This window comes from Pagrus pagrus (assembly GCF_965226575.1).
Source record: "Pagrus pagrus genome assembly, chromosome: 16".
NCBI classification, from domain to species: Eukaryota; Metazoa; Chordata; class Actinopteri; order Spariformes; family Sparidae; genus Pagrus; species Pagrus pagrus.
The window spans coordinates 16,576,723-16,595,825 of NC_140200.1; the positions used below are offsets into that span (position 1 = coordinate 16,576,723).

At 39.1% G+C, this 19,103-nt stretch overlaps 1 protein-coding gene across 1 annotated transcript; it reads right to left on the reverse strand.

The window, feature by feature from the left end:
- Positions 1-1,332: 1,332 nt before the first annotated feature.
- rab15 (RAB15, member RAS oncogene family) lies at positions 1,333-18,883 on the reverse strand. Its single transcript, XM_084377202.1, has 7 exons — positions 18,540-18,883; positions 9,199-9,259; positions 7,868-7,928; positions 6,140-6,217; positions 5,453-5,542; positions 4,064-4,129; positions 1,333-3,179 (listed from the first exon to the last, which is right to left on the reverse strand). The coding sequence occupies exons 1-7, from the start codon at positions 18,661-18,663 to the stop codon at positions 3,015-3,017; spliced, it is 645 nt and encodes a 214-aa protein (XP_084233328.1). The 5' UTR covers positions 18,664-18,883; the 3' UTR covers positions 1,333-3,014.
- Positions 18,884-19,103: the final 220 nt, after the last annotated feature.

Here is a 19,103-nt window from a genome sequence, read left to right on the forward strand (position 1 = left end):
TGAGATCTCGAGAAAATTATCCCGTTATCTCGGGAAAACGGCAGTTGTTATTTCGAGATAATAACTCAAGATCTTGAGAAAACAAATGAAATTAACTCGTTATCACAGGAATACGGAGGGAATAAAATGTAATAATGCATGGAACCTCAGAGCTAAATTTCAGCTTTTTTGTGAGTCTGTGTATGTGTATCTCAGCCTCACCAATCGCTTATTTTTCATTTGATTGAGTTGAAATTTGTCCTGAACATCCAAGAGACCCTGAGGAAACTTGACAACATTCATTAATTTAAATAGTTGTTGCTGAATGGTAACAGTAATCAAATTAATAACAGGAAGTTGTTGTTTTTTGTAGCAGAACGAATGAAGCAGATCATTTTCAAAAATTCATATCTCCACTAGTTTTCACTTTCTCTCAACTAAATTTTGGTTCTGTGTCGTATTAATGTAGTTCTGTCACATACAGAAGTTTAAAAAAAACTGAGTGCAACAGATCTTGCAAAATATAGGCTCGGAGCAGATAAACACACTTTTTGGGTTATTTTGACTGTAGATTTTCCAAGAAGGATTATTTTAAATTCCTTGTAGCTGTTGTATGTGAAAGTGTTGTACTGTGTTGACTACAAGTTAAACGTACTGAGCCTGTTTTTCATTGGGTTCTGGGAATCTGCAAGTTACATCTTGTAATAGCCTTGGTTTTTTTTGCATACTAAATGATGTCATCTTGTTCTCTGTGTCAACATGAATTCAAGAAAATCCATGACGTGATCTGGGAAAAGTTCTGGGTGATTTTGGGTGAGCTGGCATGTTTTTGCTAACTTTGCTTTTATTTTTATTCAAGAGAAAGATTGTATTTTGTAGTCATACGTAAGTGATTTTGTTGTACATGGGTGTTTATTACTGATATGTCTCCTGTTTAGTGAGGTGACCCAAGTTTCTCTTTTTTTTCTTGTTCAAACATTGAATAAAATGTTGAGACGTGTCTATACAGATGGTGAAAGTTCATTTTTTGGAAAAGGTAGTTTGACCAAAAAGGAAAAACAAACTAAAAATGTACTTCAGATCAACTTACCTGCTTTTTGTGACTACCTGCCATCATACATGGGCCATGTGAAAGACTACTTTCTGGCAGTAAATTCAATAGAACATTTTTTTTCTTAACTGCAACAAACAACCTTAATTTTTAAGTAGTTTATCTATATAAGATTTATTTATTGAATTTCCTATTTCATATCCCTATTATTATATCACAGCTATCGCTATTGTGATGTAAGATTACCTCACCTACAAGATCCTGGGGGCTCATCATAACCAAGAAGTCACACCGGCACTGAGTCATATATCTGCAAGTATTTACTCATAAACATCTGACATCTTTTCTCCAAGAATAACATGTTGCATTTTACATGTTGCATGTAATATATTTCCACAAGTACAAGTTAAAGTAGTCGTCTAAAAGAAAGGGAAAAAAAAAAAAAGTTCTTGAGAACAACACTGATACATTGTGTGTCCGGAGCTTCGTCCAGAACATCATTCAGTACAACATACTGCCATTTCACACACGGTGCACATATACACAACGGTTTTTAGTAGCATTTATTCCACGAGGTTGAAAAAAAAAAAAAACGGTAGCCAAAGTTCGTCCAATCATGGTCAGTCTGTTTCTCCAACAGGCAACTCTGGTCAAATGCTATACGGTCGGTTGATTATTAACTTCATTGAAGTTGCGATAAAAGAAAGGGAGGAGGGGCGGAATGCATGCAAAACTCTTGCTTGTCATTTGTCAACTCTGAGGGGGGAAATAAAGAAATGGCATCTCCACTTGACTCTGTACAAAACAGTGAGAGAAAGGACAGAATGACCAAGACGTTTTTATCTTCACGGAGGGAAAACCTCTAGAATATCACTGTGGACTTTTTTATACAGTCCTCTAATGGTAATACAGTAAATTAATGTTGCTCTCTCATGATTATACCAATCTAGGAAGCTTTGAAAAACCTGGTATGTACAATGCAGATCATCTGTACTAATGGATTCTTTCTGTTTTAAACAACAAAGACTATCAAATGAAAAATATCTTCAGTTTTGCTACAGGGAAAAATTAATCGTTCTGATCTCTCATTTAATGACTGTTTACTGCAAATTATCAGAGTGTGAGAGTGATGCTACAAGCTGCATCACTTTCAAACAATATGAAAATAACAAAATGGCTGCATATATTTAAAATCATTTCATTAAAGGTAGCTACTGCGAGTGCAAATTTAACCAAAAAAAAACCACACAAGTACAGAAAAGAATCAGTGAACTAACATCATTACACTGTCAACATCTTGTCGATGTGTGTGCTGTTTTTGCAATGCATCCAGCACCCTCTTGTGGTATAATCCTCACACTACACCTAATGCATTCAATGTAAGAAAGGCTATGGGGTGCAGGAGGAGGATGAAGGCCCAACGTAAGCGATCACACTGTTGGTTTTCGAGCCACCCAGCCCTATGATCAAGATCAGTGACAGCGCTTGGAAAAGAATGTGAAAAATGCGACGTTGAGAAAAGTTTCAAGTCAGTGGTGGACAATCCCAAGTCCTTCATTGTCCTCGAGTTCAGGAAACTGTACAAATTATGTAAGAAAAAGATGATAAAATCTTCATTTCCAGCCCTCCCTGATGTTTTGTATTCAGCCTTTTAAGCTGTACGATAATTGTCAAATTGGTGGTGGACGGGAACTGCATTTGGTTACATCAAAAACACTGAACTGAGCAGAAATTAGTGCTTTAGACAATGAACATTCAGTCCCACTGGATAAACTTTGACATTTGGACCTTCATTTGGTTATTTCACCACACACTCGGCACTCTGTGGCAAAATATTCCCACCGTCGTCCTTGAAACTGCTCAAAACAGAGGGACGTGACCGGTTTTAAAAAACTGCAGCCTGCCAACAAAAGGAGACACATTTTGCCCGGAGTGTGCAAAGTGTGTGGTGATAACTCAAATGTACTTAATGTCAATTATTTCTTCAACACCAGCAGCCTTTGCTTTGGTCGCCCGCTGCACCGTCACAGAGGAGTCCTTCCTCCTCCTCCAGAGCAGCAAGATTGATCTCGTCGTTCATGGACATCCGGAGAAGATCCAGGTCCTTTTTGTTGGCTGCCAGCACCTGTTCAGCCAATCGTGTGAAAGTCTTGGAGAGAAAACGAGGCAAGTTTATTTGTATATTAACGAGTCAGACACAAGGCAACTCAGAGTGCTTTAAAGGAACATAAATTTAGATTAAAAGGCACTAAAAACAAGTAGGAAGACATCAAGTAATGAGATAAACAAAAAGTAGAAGTTAAAATTAGAAAAACAAGTTAAAATAGAATAGGTTTAAAAGAGACAAGACGATAAAAGTCACAGTGCAGTTCAAGATATTGATCAAAGCCTTAACATTGCTTCAATGAATGGCAGTGGCATACAAAAAGGTCTTCAGCCGTGATTTAAAAGAGGTGAGAGTTGCAGTTTTCTGGGAGTTTGTTCCAGATGTGTGGTGCATAATAAGTGAACGCTGCTCCTCCATGTTTAGCTCTGACTCTAGTGACTGAAAGCAGACCTGTACCTGACGGTCTGGATGGTTCATTAACGTAGCAGCAGATCAGAAATGTAAATTTGACAGACAGGAAGCCAGTGTAACGATCTAAGACCGGGAGTGATGCGAGCTACTTTTTTGGTTCCTGTTAGGACTCCAGCAGCAGCGTTCTGAATCAGCTGCAGCTGTCTGATGGATTTTGTAAAGACGCTGTCACAGCGGTCGAGTCTACTGAAGATAAATGCATGGACAAGTTTTTCCAAGTCCTGCTGAGACATAAGTCCTTTAATCCTTGATATATTCTTAAAAGTGATCGTAGGCTGACTTTGTAATTGTCTTGATGTCTCTGCTGAAACTCAGGTCTGAGTCTATGACTGCACCAACAAGATGAAACAAGATAATATACATTGTCATCTACGGAGTCATTTCCTCTCATTATACAATCACGTATATCTGTAACCATGTTACTGTTCTGTACATGTTCCTCCAGATCAGCTCACCTCTGTTATATTATGGTTGGTGAAGGCACTTGTCTCGAAGAAGTCCATTCCATAAGCCTTGGCCAGCTGGAAGACAGGTAACAGTGATACGTTTTAGACTAGTCTTTTCCTCTCACACAGGTGCAGCGCGGCATCAGAGGCAGTCGAATGATCGAGTGCAGCTTTTAATGGAAAATTTGAGGCAACAGGAGGAGAGGCATTAGTCAGGATTTGTCTGAGGTCAGCTTGGTGAGTCACTGCCTGTAGAGCTTGTTTACCGTCTAGACACAAATGCCTGACTGAAATGTTTTGGTGAACTTGGAGGCAAAGTTTGTAGCAGAACCCAAATCGAGAAGGAATATGAAGTTTTTCTGAGCATGATTTTCTAACTGAGCTGAAAATGAATCCAGTGATTACAAGCTTAAGTAAATCTGTAAAGGAATAATTCAACATTTCGGGAAATAAGCCGACAACCTCGATTCCAAAAAAGTGTGACGCTGGGAAAAATGTAATAAATCACAATGCAAGAGAGCTGACGGTCATCTACTGCACGTAACACACTGACTAGGGATAAGTACCTCATACAACCCCACATCAAAAGACCCAAACTATCACTTTAATATATTGTCTTTGTACTATTTTCAATTGAATATGTCTAAAAAGGTTAACAGATGATCACATTATGTTCAAGTTACGTTCCATGCACTGTTTCCTGAGCATTAATGTTGAAAAACACCTTGTGATGTTAAAGACAGTGAGGAAAATTTCCTGGATCGTCACCAAAAGTTAATGGGGTCTATTCTGGGCCGAGAGCCATCCTCCATCCACATTTTGTGGAAATATGCTCAGTAGTTTTTGTGTAATCCTGCTTACAAACCAACCAACTAACAATATGTAATGACTGCTGAATAGTCATGGGTCAGGATGTCAACATGTTGCGTGGTGGCTGGTGCGATCGCAAGATGGTCGAAAATAGTCTTTAAGCTAAGAAAAGTAAACTGACTCCAGCTCTCTATAATATAATTAATGCAGACGAGAAAGTGGTCAAAATCTTCTAATCTAACAAATAAGAAAGAGAGAGAATAAGAGTATTTCTCAAAAATGTTAAAGTATTCCTTTAATATGCACCTGATTCAAATGAATGAGTCATTAACAGACTTCAGCAGAGCTCGATGATGAGCTGATCATTTGAATCATCTAATGAATGAAGCGCAGGAGGCCACCAGGACCAAAAGTTTGAGCTGGACTTTCTCATAAAACCCATCTGGGTTTGGTGAATTAAACAACTTAAAGAAAACCAGAAAATGGAGAGGACACTAGCATCATATTAATGTATTCTAGGACGCTATTTTTAAACCAAACGCAATAAAAATCCTACAGGTCGAAAAATCCATTGTGAAACAGACCCACCTTGACACCTTGCTCTGTGGCCACCTGCCTCTTGTCCACCTCGTCTGACTTGTTCCCTACGAGGATCTTCTGGACCTTCTCGGGAGCGTACTGCAGGGGTTTGTCATGTGAACACAAAGGAAACGAGGGACGTTCACAGATAAGGAGGAGGAATGACAAACAAAATGAAAAAGAGAGTGATTTCAAATGTCAAGAGAGCGCAGAGGGGAGAAAACACAGCAGCGACAGTGCTCAGGAAATGAGACCTAGATTAAAAGTTAGTGGGAAGCGTGCCAAGATCAATAGAGTATATATTCAGACAGACCCAGAGAGGAAATTAGGTCCATGATGACTAAATTAATAGAATAAAATCATCTGGGATATGACAGGGGGAAGCAGCGCGGACGAGACTGCTTCATGAAGACCGCAAGAGGAAAACTGGATGCTCTCCTTCCAGTATTTATGAGCACATATTTGTTTAAAAAATGATGACAGGTACTTGACAATGAAGATGGAACATAATAAAACACAGCCAGGCGGCGTCGGGCCGGAGCATTTGGCTTTTATCACAGCACGTCAGACATCTTTCTTTCCGTCGACCTGGGGGCTCTGCACAGGAGGCAGCTCTGTCAGTTTTTCCCTTTCTACAACGCCGAGAATAACGCCTGTTGATCCTGAATCCCTAATCTGTGTGTGTGTGTGACTCACCTCGTCCACGTCACTGGCCCACTTCATGATGTGCTGGAAGGATCGCTCACTCGTGATGTCATACACCAGGAAGATTCCCTGAAGAAAGATGTCAAAGAACAGATGAGAAACAGATCATTTTGTTTGAAAGTGTTCTCTGTTTCTCGAGGCAGCGTTTCAAATCAATACATTTAGAAACCTTAATATGATTCCTGTAAACAAACCAGACCATCGCTTAGAAAGATGGACGCCTCTACCAATAATTCAGTTTGCGTTGTAAGCCGCGGCTAGCTGGAGGAGAAATTTCCTGAATTGTTGTATAGCACAGAACAGAAACGGGCCACTTTTCTTCCAATTTCATTGCCAGTTTCTGGTAAATGGACAATTCAATTTGAGCCAGTTTAACTTCTTTAGCAAAGGCAAAATCCACACACAGCAATGTCAGGGTGGCGGTGTTTGTGTGTTGCCGTGGAGACATCATCCTCTTGGAGAGGAAAGGGACATATGGTCTTTTTAATATGAGACACAGTACGCCACTCTTCTTCAATGATGGAGTGTAACAAGAACATTTACTCAAGTACTTAAGGAAATTTTGAGGCACTTGTACTTGAGTATTTACATTTTCTGCTACTTTATATTTCCACTCCATTTATTTGATGGCTTTAGTTACTAGTTACATTGCAGATTACATCCTGCATCAGAGCCACAGTAGCACATTTTTAAACAAATGTATTTTGTCGGTAATCACATAAAAAAGAATAAAGCACTGATTCTGATAATCAGATGCTGAATATTGAACCAATAATCGGTCAACGCATAGTATTAAAGACTGCCAACATAAGACAAACATGGAAGTAAAGTAAGTAAATATGCCATGAAATAATATTACATTTAAAAATAGGTATAAATGAATTTGTAAAATGTGATTTTATTATTTTATTTAATAATTTAAATTGACTTTGCCTTTTGCTTTACAATTAAATATATTAATTTCTTCATTTTTAAAATATGTTTAGTTATTTATTTGCACATTTATTGATGTGTTTGTTTATAATCTTGCAAAATGCAAAGGGATAGCAATACAGAAATAAACACAGGAATAAATACGATTTTAAAAGTAACAGTAAAAATTAAATGGGAAGGTAAATAAACGGGGGACTTAATACAAAGGTAAATAAATACAGACGTGATTCAAAACAGAAATATCAATTCATGTCACATTTTATAGATTAATTAATGCCTACATTTATTTTCATTATAATTTTAGGTGCATTTAATGGCATTTTATTTATTTATTTATGATTTTGGCAGGATCAGTCCTCCATACAGTATACATACACATACATGTAAACACTTTTGATACTTAAGTACGTTTAATATCAGATATTTTAAGGCTTTTACTAAAGTACTTAGTAAGTAATATTTAATACGATAGCTTTACTTTTACTCAAGTATGGCTTCTGGGTACTTTTTACAACGCTGCTCGTTTTACAGTGAAATATTTACGTTTTAAAGCGAGCCCATTTGCTCCATGAGAGTTCCCTTTCAAAGCACTTAAACAGTTCACAGAAGTACCTGAAGTGGTGTCAAGTGTGAGCCGTGAATTATTTTTTGTAGCCTTGACAAATTTAATTTCAGAAATAAATTCGATTTGAATTTGTTACGCCCTCTGTGGTAATAGCATTACACTAATGTGTGGAAAATCACTTGCAGCAGCAGCAGCAGAGTCAATGGAGGTGACTTCAGTACCTGTGCTCGTCTGTAGTACTGCTTAGTGATGGTCTGGTATCTTTCTTGGCCTGCAGTGTCCCTGGAGAGACATGACAAAGGATATGAACATGAATATACACAGATAGGATCATGAGCCTCCATCTCACTAATACACACCCACCCTTTAAAGGTACAATTAAAGGTAAAACAACATATCTGTAAACCCCTTAGCTAATGTTAGCATCCAACCAGTTCCTAGCTACCATTACCAAATGATAGCGTAACACAATACAATAGGAAAGGCATAAATCAATTCTGTAAGATATCAACGCACATTTTGGATACATTTATTCAAGCCAGGAAGCGTAACACACTGGATGTTCTTATGTGGTAATGTTAGCTAGAAAGTGGTTGAATGCTAACATTAGCTAATGGGTCATGAAATATGTTGTTTTACTGGGAAATTTGGTCAGATGTCAGATGTCCCTCCACATTTTCATCCTTCCCACTGTTGAGAAATGGTGAAATTATAACAACTTGTCAGATTCTTTTCTAATAACCAGCAAGGGGCAACTTCACTGGTTGCAAAAACAAGTCAGATTGTATGTAAGCTTATGAGAAAATGACGCTACTTCTCACTTGATTTGTCACCTCAGTAAACAGCTTCCTAATGAGTTTATGGTCTCAATCTATAGATTCAAGTCTTCCTCAACACAGCATGATGTTCTGTAAGTAAATTACGATCTCATTTAGAGTGAAATAGACGATAAAGCAGGGTAGGCAACTGTCTATCAGGATAATTAGCTCCAGTCTCTCGTCCTAATATGGTCACTTCTGGCTCCAAAAAGGATGCCATGGCTGTAATGCCAAACATGAGACTTCAAAACAGTCACCCACAAACTAATGTAAAACTAATAACTACAGTATAGTTAAGTTTAGGAAAAAAATGTGGCTCCACTTTCTAAAAGCTAACATTACTACCATTTATGTGATGGGACCAAAACTCCTGTCTTCTGCATGAAAGTGCTATTATCTATTTGACCGAAAAATAGTTAAATGTCAACACATTTAGTTTAAAATGACTGTAATCAGTTTAAAAAATACTTAAAATGTGTACGTTTGTCATTGTAGAACTCAAAATTCCCCTAAAACTTCACAATTCCCAGAAAAAATGCAGATGACATGATCTCAGCAGTAGCTATTGCCCTGATCATTATTAATCATACAATTATTAATTATGATTTTTATAGCATTGTTTCACATGAATAGTATCTCCTCTATCAGAGCTACTGCTGTGTAATATCTAATAACATTGTTTTTAATCTTGTTCACGAAGCCTTCCGACATGGTCCCATTTGCCAATTTCTTACCATATCTGTATCCGTACTTTGATACCATCTATTACTAGTGTCTTCATTTTGAAGTCGACTCCTGCAAGAGAGAAGAGATACGGTTAGAAAATCCAATATTACATTCAGATAGGAGCGCTAAACGTATTTGATATTCCTCCTGACCTGTGAGTGTCGTGCTCAGGCTAAATGTTCTGAATATTCTCAGAACAGCGTTTGCACTTTCCACCCAGTGAAAGGCTTAAATCAATTAACCCAGTGTGTCTCTTATAGAGCCAGGTTCAGTATCCACCGCTACAGTTTTGTAACATCATAGAGGGCATTAAGGCAACCAGAGCCACATCATCCCTGTATAATCAGCCTGTTAGAGGATTGGGCTAATGATCCGGAGAGCTGAGACCTCGTTTGGTTCAGTTCTCTGCATCGATCACGTGGGAGGTGAAAGAAGGGAGAAGGGCACTGCATAACATCACAGAGAAACTGATTTGTTTTCACTTAAATCAGACTATTCTCCAGCAAGTCTGTCTTGCGTCCCAATAATGTTTCACATAAACAACAAAAGACATTACTTAATCAAACAACAAAACAAATACAACATATATCACCTTAGACACTATGAAAAAGTGGCTGCAGTGCAGCATTTTAATCACTGCCTTTGACATTCAGGAACGCTGAGCCCTACTTACAACCCAAACTCAGATATAACACTTTGACAGACCGAGGAACAAAAGACTTCTGCCGTCTGTTCAGTCGAGCCCGTGGGACTCTAAGTCTACTGTTTTGATGGCAGAAGCTGATATTCTTCAAATAAAATATGAGAGGGGTTGGATGTTATATTACCTGCCAGAGACAACATGATGGGAGAAAAAAGCAAAGCAGAGCTGAGATGGGGAGGAGAAGGGAGGGGAGGGGTCACTCATGCTTCAGTGATCTCTGATCTATATCTGATGACTGACTGTGATATTCTTCATAGACAGAATATCACAGTCAGGGCCAGCTTTTCGCCCTGTGCTCATTGTTTGCAGGCGAGAATGTGCGAATGTACTTGAGAAGAGAAGCTGCTGATAATTAGTTGACATATTTTTATAGCACAAAACTAAAACTAAACACGGAAATTGTTTCAAAACGTTAAAAAACAACAGAAAAACATACATAAAATGGATCTATATACAGCCCCGTACAGTAATACAAGTCTCCGGAAGCCCAAAGATCCCAAATTGATTTAAAAAGGTACAATTTGCACCCTTTTTTAAATAAAAAAATTTAAAAACCAAGAGCAAAATAAACATTTATGTACGTCTTGATGAGATACAACAAAATGCCTAAATAGTGGAATCCGATTTATAACTTAAAAATGTACCAGTTTAACCATTAACTCTCCATTAAATTATTTTTATCTTGTCTCTTGTCTCCATGACTGCCTCCACAGACTAATGCATTCCAGTCAATAAAAAACAAACCCCAAGGCTTCTGCAGACCACATTAATCCCTGAGAAATCAATTAACAGTTCATCCCAATTAACCTGACACTCGACACCGGTGTGTCACAGTCGGCATCACGCTCAGAGAAAGAGCTACTGAGGCTGATCGATTCGCATAACGGGGAGAACTGCTCCTCGTCGGTTTTATGGCTGCATTTCTGCAACGTTTGTACTCCGAGAGGCCGACATTAGGAAACAGCTGACAGATGTACTATAGCTGGACTGTGTGTCTGCTAGAAACAAGCTGGAGTAAAAAGTGGAGACTCCGCCGGGGCCGGAGCTCACTGTCAGGACAGCGTGAGGCCTCATTTGAATCGTGAAGCGGCCTTTGAGTAGGGAGCATTCAGAGCAAGACTAAGTGAAAGGTCAGCATAACAATCAGTGGCTTGCTTTGCCCGAGGCTGGAGAAGAGAGAGGAGATAATGAAAAAGAGGCCGTCCTCCAGCGTCATTGTCCAGCTGTATTAGGGCTGCATTAAGCTCCAGTCAGAAGTCATCCAAGCAAACAGCAATGATTTAAATATGAAATGCAGACACAGACAAATGGATTCTCCAGCTGCACTGTGGGTGTCTACAGCAAGGGGGTGGACCCAGTCTGTTGACTTGAAAATAAATAAAGACGAGTGCACGGGCAAGTTAAACCAGGATAAATAGAAGCAAACAGAGAGTCTCTCACTCATTAGAACATTCTGAGTTACATTCACACACGAAAGAAGGATGATTCAGCCCACCCTGTCTGCTTCCTGCTGTTAAACAATAAAGTGTATAGTCACTAATCTGATTGCATTGTTTTATAACCGCAGCGCGAAATGATTTTATGTTTATAGAATCAGGTGCACTCCTGCAGCGCAAGCCATAGCACAAACAGTGAGGCAGAGGCTGAAGTCATAAAAATGAATATTAAATAGAAGTTTGATATTGAAATTGTGACAAAATCAATTATCAGCATATTTTTTTTTACCAAACACCTCGATAGAGAGCCAAAGTCATACATAAATGTACATATAAATGATATATCTACAAGTTGGAAACTTTAAGTGCAGTGAGAATCATCTCTGTGTTCTGCGTAATGATGGTTAATATTCCCGTCGGCCTCTGTAGTCTCATGCAGCCACTTGTTAGCAACTGGCTTTTGTAAGACAAGTAAAAATGAGTTTTTTTAAGCTTGTGACTTAATTTCTGGAAATTAAACAAACAAACAAACAAAAAAAACCTTGAAGATGAGTAAGCCAGAAGATGGAAAATGAAAATGCTGAGTTATTTCCTCAGGCACTCTATTGTTTGATATTTTAATTTAGCCATCTTTTTCTTTGGTTAGTTTAGATGTAACCACGATTTATTGGATACTGAGTGGATTATCCTGTTGAAAATATGGTATTAAACTGTGAATTGTGTCTGTGGAACTTCTACACATTTGATTCAACATAAATTTCCTGAAAATCAAACTTCATATCTTAAACTAGAATGTCACAAATTTAAAGAATAGTTCAAGAGGTACATTTCCGAAAAATATTAAATCTTTAACCACAACGGACACCTTATAAATTATAAGCCATTCAACAGACCTCCCTCTTCTCCTCAGTGTCAACTGAGACAATGGAAACAAGCACAATGTGCAAGCAGAGGCAGCAGTTAATTGAACATGGCAGTGTTTTACAATCAGCAGTGTGAAAGCCATGTAAAAACAAATGGGTACACACCCCAAAATTGACTTGGCTAATTACCAGGATGTCTGTGTTTGACTTTGCAAGACGGATTAGGAGGTGACACGTGTCAGCGTGCTGTAGGTAATGGTGACAGGCTCACTAATGGATGGACGGACGGATGCTCTGGCGCTGACACGGATTCACTGGGAAATGGGTCTGTCATCCGTGGTTATCATTACAAGCACAGGACAGGAAACGATTGTAAGCAGCTGTTGTCTTTAGGGCACAGCTGGCCAAGGGACATTTTTCAATTATAAACTTAATCTGTACAGAACAATGTTTATTGACCTAAACTGTGAAAATATTTTACAGTAAATTGCTGGCTAATAATTGCAGTAAATTCACAGATTACAGATCACACATTATTTTACAGTAATATACACAAAAATCTAATATAGTGTGTATACATTATGGCACCATAATAAGCATCTGTAGTTATTGTGAATATACACATTTACAGTACATTTATTGTAAAATCACAGCAATGTACTGTGTTTTTATGTTGACCCAACCGTACTGCTTGTTAGCCTGTTAGCATGTTAGCCTGTACATTGTTGGGCCACTTGTAGTCCGGTTAGCATGTTAGCCTGTGTAACTTGTTGGACCATGTTTAAGCCTTTAAGTCTGTCATCCTGTTAGCATGTTAGCATGTTATCCTGTGTACATTCTTGGACCACTTGTAGGCCTGTTAGCCTGTTATCATGTTAGCCTGTACATTGTTGGACCATGTGTAGGCCTGTTAGCCTGTTGTCATGTGGTGGGCCTGTTAGCATGTTAGCATGTGTACCTTGTTGAAAAACTACAATATTTTATTGCTAAATGACTGTATGTTGCTGTGCCCTAATTACAGTATTCCCTTCCCTTTTTGTTTTACAGTTGTTTCAGAGTGCAGCTTGAATTCAAATTCACAGCAGCTTACTGTAATATTCCAAATAATTACCCATTGTGCATTTAAAAAGCATAATTATGGTAGTTTACTGTTTATGACATGAAACATGAAACCCCATTTTGAGGCTTTTGCCAAGTGTGTAAGCAAATGTTAGCTCATCACATATATATTGGTATTGGTATAAATTAGGGCCAACAAGTAACAAGAAATTGCAGTAGAGAAATGCAGCATATGCCTGAGATAAAGCTGTGACAACACACTTGATGTCTTTGATAACCTCTTTACGAGATGATAACCATCTGTGGTGGCTCTGGCCCATGCCCGGGCCTTTAGACTGATTCACTCTTCAAGTAGCAGCGGGCAGAGTGTTTGACCAGGCCTTGACCACACCACCACTGGGGTCACCACCACGAGGACAGCTGCTTATTGAGCTATGATTTATGGCGGGCCGGCTCATACTTCATAGACATTGTGACAGCCAGGTGCTCCGAGGAGCCCAGTGACGAGGTAACAGTGAGGAAGATTAAACTCAGCAGTGTGACCGAATACCATTACTAAATCATCTCTACAGCTGCTCTTTGCCAGAGAAATGTGCTCTTTCTGACAGTCTTATAGGGAACAGAGAGACCCGTTAAAATAAAAATGAGTGAGGGGGTTATTAGTCCTTCAGGTGAGATCAGAATTCCAGCTGCTCAATTCTTTTTTCTTTTTTTTTTTGGACTGTGGTTTTTACTGATATTTAACTGGTGACCAAAAGTCGGAGCTATCACAAGGGAATAAAGTCATATCATTTGTTGATCCAATAGCCAGGAGTGCAATTTCTTGTTATTGAAAGCTCTGTGTAAAACATTACTGTCAAAAAGCCAAGGTGGATCAAACTTTAGACAGAAACTGTGGCTAGTATTTGAATGCAGGTCTCCCTTTGCGGTTCAGATTCTCTTTCTTTCATGTTGGAAACTCTTCGATTGTGTGAATACAAATCCAGACTAGCCTTGATTTTCTTGAGGATTGCAGAAACCATGTACAAGCCACAAGGTTCAAATATATATCTGTTCTTTATCATGTAGCCTGTGAAGACTATTTACCATATCAATGAAGCACAGGAATAGAAAAAAACATCTCTGGGAACATTGGCCAACCCTGTCCATTTACTTTTGTGTATTTTTGTCCTGGTACTGTTTTCACAGTTCTAAAAATGCCCTTTATGCAATCACACTACCGGTCCACGTTTACCTTGCAAGGCAGTCAGATTTGCAGGATCATGATCAAGTGATTTCCCAAATCCATCATCATGGTTTAAGTGTGACGACCGACAAGAGAAACGACTGTCTGTTTGAAAACAACAATGGCAGCTCCTTAAGACGTAAGCATACATGTTACCAGGAACAGTTATATCAACCTGTTCTTACTCAACGTGTACCCAATGTGTCAAATATATGAGCCTGGTCAGTGCCCCTACACTTCTAAGTTTGATGGCGTAGTTAGTCCTGTAGAAACATTTATGGAAGCTCCCCCTGTGCCCGAACCTAAACAAGCATTTCTTGTGTCTAAACCTAACCAAGTACATTTTGTGTCTAAACATAACTAAGTAGTTTTTGTGTCTAACCCTAACCAAACTGGGACCATTTGACAACAGTAAGTCCAGTAAGTCCTAGTGTGAACTAGTAGTTTTTGTGCCTAACTTGACCGCAGAGACCTTCATATGTAAAACTGATGCTAAAGAGTAAGTAAGCACATCATAGTTTGAATCATAAGGCCACTGACCAAGCTGAGTTCATTTTTTAATAGAGGGATTTGTGGAAATTTAATTTTATCCTATAATAAAATTGAAATTGTGCATAGAGGGAATTATTTTCAATGGACATTATGACCCAGGATGTATAAATATGTCGGACTTCAACAGATGTTCCTGGTAATAAAACAGTAATTACAAAGTAATAGAAACCCTGGTTGAAAACAAGCAAAGTCTAGTTGCTACAGCTCACTGTGATATTTTAGACAATATTGTCCTTCTAACTGTGTGGCAGCAGTTTGGGAGTGAAGAGTGAAGGCTGTTATAGCAGAATAATAATGCCGTTTTGGGATACGTTGATCATCAATCACGCAGGAGTAAAATTCTGGGACTCTCAGTGTGAGTTTTTGGGGTTTGATCTTCTGCATAGCTGCAGGAAAGTAATAAATAAGACCCTCATCAGCTTTTTATCCTTTAATGTTTATGAAAAAACTTCAGAAGCTTTGTTGATCCAATTTCCTGTGGGGGAGAGGTCCCAGCAGTTTCAGAGATAATTAAGAGCAAAAACTGAGCGGATGGACTGTAGCGGGAACCGATGAATTATGTAGCTACCAGCGAAGGAGAAAATTTATGTCCCTCTGTCACCATGAAGGTTGGGAAATTATTTATAGATCCTCGGCAGGAGAGCACTGATGGTGGTCACTCTTGATCTCTCTCCTCTCTTTAGACTTTGTTGGGTTTGTTTAGCCTGAGAAGAGGAGTTTGAAATGACGTGGCATGGCTTAAAGACATAATCTGCTGCCAAACAAATATACAGTCCAGTATAATTATCTGGACTTCATTGCCTGCAACGACACAAGAGGCTGATTTCCAAGCGTCCAGCTGTGGTTGTGAACACTTGCAACAAAAGCAGCTAAAGATCACTACATGCAGACAGGCTGAACCTTTCTAGTCAGAGACATCAGAAAGGCTTCACAACATAAACACGACTCTACGGGGAGGAAGTTTCCTGTAGAGTGCCATAGGGGCTCGACTTAAAATAGCATCCTGCAGTCTCAGTAAGTGTGCGAGCATACAGTTTCATCACTGGTTGGAGCAGGTGAAACAACAAATGTCATGGTTTTTTTCCCTGTTTTATTTTGTAGATTATATCCCTGTGTGTCATGTTTGACTTTCCTCTTCCTGTCTTTGTCTTTTTCCTTCTCCTTTTCTGTGTACACCTGTGTATCTAAGCCGGTGTTTTCCCCTCACTTTTTGTTGTTTTTTTTGCCTAAGCATAACAACAAAAGTATTAAAGGGTCAGGCACGAGACTAAAACTCCAGTTTGAGCCGTGGATTGTTAGCAGGAGTTCTCCAAGGGCTCAAAAATCATAACGGCTTTGAAAATACTACAAAGACTTCCATGCAAACACCTCAGTGGTCCACAAAGTGTTAATAAATTATGTTAAAATGAATAATTAATGGTGCCAATTGTACTCTCTGTTAGATCTTTTCCAGGCACCATCTGTCTGCAAATCCCAGCCTGACCGCCAGCGTCAAGCTTTACTGTCTTGACCTTATTTGAGCAACACAAGTCCATCACAACCAGGAGGAACATTTCAACTTTATGCTCAAGCCGCAGGGATGTCTGTATTTTATCCTCTCCAGGTTATGGCCAATTACTGCAAACGAAGTCAGAAAGTAGTTGCTGCCTCAAAAACTAGGAGCTCACTGGGAGAAAATGTCTCTATTAGCCGCACAAACACACACAGAGGAACGACACAGAAGAAGAGATAAGAGACACAACTGCAGCACTGCTCACTGTACATCCTTATTTCCCTCACCTCAAAGTGAAGCCCGGTAATGCGCCTGTCATGCCTTGCGCTCTGAATTCTAACCATGGAGACAGTTATGCTGCACAGCCCGCATAAAGTATAAGGAAAGAGTCTTTTGTCATCTTCAGGGATGTTGCAAATTCAGGAACAACGGTATTAAGAAATGATGTTACTTTAAAGAAAATATCTTTTCCTTGTTAACTGATTAATGATTTGGTCTATATAACAACAAAAATTCAGATCCCAAGCTCCGTTTTATGTTCGATCAAAAGCCCACAACTCAACAATATTCAGTCAGCTGTGACTGAATGAGGATCCTGAATCCATGAAATGTTTTCGTTCCAGTTTTAAGTTAAACTGGAACAATTAAATCCAATAAATTGCATTTTCTGACAAACATCGAGCCATTATTATTCAGCAGGAAGGAGCTGGATGTGTGATTTCGCTAAAAAATATTGAACAAACCGAACACAAGGGACATCTGTTTTACAAGATATGTGTCTGTTTTTATAATGAGCTGCAATGATTAAAGGGTAACTCCACCAATTATACACATTAAAGTGTGTTTACAGGTCTTGGGGAGTACTACTGCATACGTGAAAGAAGTAGTATAATGCTTTTTGTGGCTCCAGAGGAAGCTGCATGTAATCTGATGAATGTCCTCCAGTGATGTCACTCAGTGGCTAAGTTGCATTGTGGGTAATGTAGGCACCAGGTTTGGAAAAGGAAGAACACTGTGTGGAATAAAAAAGGTGATATCTCTGGTTGTGCTGTGTCGATTTTAATCATTTGTTTTGAAACTGTCCATAATGAGTCCAACAGCGTTATCAGAACCTGGCGCCTACATTACCCACAATTCAACTCAGCCACTGAGTGACATCACTGGAGGAAATTTATCAGATTACATGCAGCTTCCTCTGTAGCCACAAAAGGCTTTATATTACTTTAAAATAGTAGAGTTATCCTCTTATCAATGAGATGTCAGCTAGGAAATTAATCACCAACTATGTTGTAATCGATTAATCAGTTTTTTTTAAAAAGAAAAAAAGCCATAACTCTCTGATTCAAGCTTCTAACATGTGAATATTTTCTGGCTTAGTGGGTTTTTTATACACATTTTTCACCATATTCTGACATTTTACAGTCCAAGCAACTCATCAATAAACCGAGAAAATAATCAACAATAAAAATAATCATTAGCTGCAGCCATAATGAGCACTGTGGCACCTCTGAACATGGCAGGTTTCACGGAAATAAAACTATTCTTTATTGTGATGAGAGACCTGAAGAGACCAAACAGACCCCGGGGTCCCAAGAGCCCAATTTGATGGGTAACACAACCTATCTCCACATATAAAAGATTTTAAAAAGTCTTTGATATTATTTTCATGGCACTTGGTTGCACAGCCAGTGCCAAGTGCTCATAGTTGGTAAACTCATCTGCATGGCTGCCAAGTGTTGGATCTTCCCCCTCAGGGCTTCCCCAACCAATACAATCACATTGATCCTACAGTCTCTTTTATTCCACGTGAATGCACCACTCCAAATACATCAAAACACAGCCCTCTGAGATGTCTCATCAAATCTCATGTGTGGAAATTTCTATAGAAAATTCAGTATCCACAAAGAGAGGCTAATGCGCAAATGGCATGAATAGAAAAGGCTTTAAAGACCATGCAAATGGATGGGGATGCTATTGAACGCATGCAGTAACTCCTGGTGTCAGTGCAGAGAGTCTTACCGATGGTGGAGATGTGAGAAGGGTGGAATTCGTTGTCCGTGAATCTGCATAACAAACATGTTTTCCCAACCCCAGAATCTCCGAGAAGCAGGAGTCGGAAGAGCACATCGTACTGCTTAGCCATAGTGTTGGATGTGGTGTTGAATTAAAAAAGCCCCGGGCAGCTAACTCTTCTGCGATGGATGAGCAATCTCTCCCCACCTGCATCCCATGTCTGCTCAGACGCTCAACATAAGGCTGAGGCGCTGCTCTTTTTTTTTTTTGTTCACTGGTGCTGGGTCGGTGATGGTTAACAAAACAGAGATGCTCCAGCCTCCCAGGCAGCCTCCAGCTTCCAGTGGGTGCGGTGGACCATGGTCAAGTAGGACTCGGTGGGAAAATTAGACTTCCGGTGGCGCTCACCAAAATAAAGGCACTTGAGAACATCTTAATGTCTGTGCTGCTAGGACGATTTGTTTGTTTGTCTTTGTAATAAAATGACTGCTATTTATATCTTCATAAAATCTTATTATTTCTATTGATGCTATTCTTGTATTTATTTTAATTTTTTTAATTTTTATTTTT

Bases quoted from the DNA above. Each gene is read 5' to 3' on its own strand.
- rab15 (XM_084377202.1), bottom strand. From the start codon at position 18,663: ATGGCTAAGCAGTACGATGTGCTCTTCCGACTCCTGCTTCTCGGAGAT. The intron at 5,543-6,139 runs GTGAGTCACACA...AAACCCCTGCAG, and splicing joins GGGCCAGTGACGTGGACGAG to TACGCTCCCGAGAAGGTCCA. The intron at 3,180-4,063 runs GTGAGCTGATCT...TTTCTCTCCAAG, and splicing joins CCAACCATAATATAACAGAG to ACTTTCACACGATTGGCTGA.